General features: G+C 40.8%; 1 protein-coding gene across 1 annotated transcript in view; it reads right to left on the bottom strand.

Annotated features, from left to right (window-relative positions):
* The window catches only part of LOC119414353 (retinal guanylyl cyclase 2), a 214,067-nt gene that overhangs the window by 174,598 nt on the left and 36,759 nt on the right, over nucleotides 1-2,710 (bottom strand). Inside the window, exon 4 of the mRNA XM_037681446.1 lies at nucleotides 1,095-1,250. Coding sequence (XP_037537374.1) covers nucleotides 1,095-1,250 — 156 coding nt within the window. The remainder of the gene's footprint in view (nucleotides 1-1,094; nucleotides 1,251-2,710) is intronic.

Genomic DNA, 2,710 nt, shown 5'->3' with positions numbered 1-2,710 from the left:
GATGATGGAAAACATGTTTTCAAGGTCAGGTTATTGCCTTGGTTTTGCACAACATGTTTTTATGAGATACCGACTTTCTGTCTGTTCTCCTGACAACCATCAAACTTGTTTTTCACTGCTCTCACGTGATCCGGTCAGGGAGGGGTATATAAGAAATGTAACGAACACAGAGAAATTAGAAGTCTGCTGCGGACCACGTGCGAGGTGCCCAGCTCTGTTTGTGTGATTCCTGTCACTCGGGTCGAAGGCTTCCCGACCACGTGTCACGGTGAGAGGCTCTCATATCAATTTGTGTGTAAAGAGTTTGCTTGGCTGTTTTCTGTGGCAGATTAATAAATGAAACTATTATTTCTAGCAGGACAGTCTCCTCTGATTTATTTCCTCTCGTGTGAATTATTGGGGCCGACCATTCACGAACCTTTGTTAAAGAAATTTCATAAAACAGTAATACATTTATGTTTTTAAATGTAATGAAAGACAAACCTTTAAAATTTAAGGACAAAATTTAACCTAATTGTTTTCAAGTCTGTAGCTTGTCATAAAAGTAGTTTCAAAGATTACAGCACAGTGTGATGTTTTGCAATTTTAACATGAACCTTGTGCATATCTGTAAATAATAAAAGTGAAGATATTTTTAATGCATCTTTATTGTAAAAATCTATACTAAAATAGAAAACACATGGGTTTAAAGCAGGCAGGAAGGCTGTAAGGTAGGATAGTGAATCAGGTTTCAAAGTTACAGCTCATGAGGTACTCCATTAAAGCATGACTTCTCTTCCACAACATCGTGTGACAAAGCCTTCAAGGTGTTCTTCTTCTAATATGCTTAGTGGTGTCTAGTAAATAGCTTAAGGGAGCACTATCACCACCAGGTGGTAAGACGAGTTGGATTCTGGACGTTGCCTACAGAACCGGTCCAGAAGTGTAAATGGAAACGCAATGACACACGAGCCAATCTAAACCGACCCGAACTGACCTGATCCGCACCGTAACAGTGGAAAAGGGGCACAAGGATCATGTTTTGGCTCCACGCTGACTGATAGTGACATGTTCATTTACTGGAAGCAGAATTAGATTCAATTTCCCATTCTGACCTTTAACCTTGTCAGCTTGTCTGATCTCTTCCAGTGCCTCCTGAGCTCTGCCTTTGCTGCTTGTTTCCATGGTAACCACAGGCCCAATAGGTAGTCCCAAAGCTCGAAGTGCAGAGGCCAATTCCTGTCCGGTGTTCTCCCAGAAGTCAGTTGGAGCTGAGCATCATTTAATAAACAGAGAAGAGGAAAAAGAGAAAAAAAATTAAAGAAATGCAAAACAATTTGGTTAGTATTCTTTATTTTCATTTAAAAAAAACTGTGTCCAAACTAAAAGTATTCTATAATCGTCTTTTTCCTTTTAGCTGTTCAGGGGTCTCCGCAGCAAGTCATCCTACTCTGTCATCATTCTGTCCACTGTGTCCTCTATCCTTACTTTTTATTTTATTTTATTTTTATTTAACCTTTATTTCACCAGGAAAATCCCATGAGATTAAAAATCTAAACTGACATTTATTTTCTAAACACAATGTCCCAGTGGCTTTTAAACCCCCAAATACATTAAAGACTGGTTCATCCCAAATATCCAGTCCCCCGGCACAAACAGAGTAATATTGTGTATGTTGTTCAGTGTCAGGAGGATGATCAGTCTTACATCGGGGAAACTAAACAGCCACTGGCCAAAAGGATGGCCCAGCACAGAAGAGCAACACCATCAGGCCAGGACTCTGTGGTCTACACTCATCTCCAGGCCAGAGGTCACTCTTTCAGGGATGAAGATGTTCACATCCTGGATAGAGAGGAACGATGGTTTGAGAGAGGAGTAAAGGAGGCCATCTTTGTGAAAAGAAACAGTCCATCATTAAACAGGGGTGGAGCCTCCGGGTTCAACTGTCCCCCTCTTACAATACTGTTATTGCTAGTGTCACTCAACCCCCTGTGAATACATAGTTCCCATGCATGTGACCGGTTTTGCACAATACCGGGTTTTCTGCCATTTGTTGAGGCACAAGTGAAGATGGCGGCTTACAGACAGACCAGAGCTCAGTAACAAGCGCCTTAGGGATAAAACCCACTAGCGACAGTCTTAAAGGGCGAAGCCTATATGAAATAGAACAAATAATTCAATAGAACAAATGTTGTAATACCCAAAAGATGAACTTGTGTTATGGAATATTTTAAGTACAGACGGCATCCCACTGCTTTATTCAATCATGAGAGTGAAGAGGGACTCAACATCAGAACAAACTGATAGTTCTAGTCTGACAATGTTGCAGTGTTCAAATATTATGTATATTAAATACAATGTGTGTGTGTGATGTATATACCATACCATACCATACCAATTTATTTATAAAGCACTTTAAACAGTGACAAAGCACACCAAAGTGCTGTACAGGGACAAACAGAACAAGCACATAGCAACAGATTACATAACAGGACACCAAAAAGTAGAAACCAACAGAAACAATAATGGATAACAACAACAACCGCAACATGACTAACACAGTGTGATGCACACAGACTCAGCACAGATCACACAGTGCAGAAAGCCAGGGAATAAAAGTGTGTTTTTAAGCGAGATTTAAAAACTGTGAGGGAGGGGGCCTGTCTAACGAGCAGAGGTAACTCATTCCAAAGTCTTGGGCCTGCTACAGAGAAGGCCCTGTCACCTCTGC

The sequence above is a fragment of the Nematolebias whitei genome, chromosome 9 (genome assembly GCF_014905685.2).
Source record: "Nematolebias whitei isolate Nwh7 chromosome 9, NemWhi1, whole genome shotgun sequence".
NCBI lineage: Eukaryota > Metazoa > Chordata > Actinopteri > Cyprinodontiformes > Rivulidae > Nematolebias > Nematolebias whitei.
The sequence above is the reverse complement of the archived record's forward strand: the minus strand, read 5'-3'. Positions and strand labels throughout refer to the sequence as shown.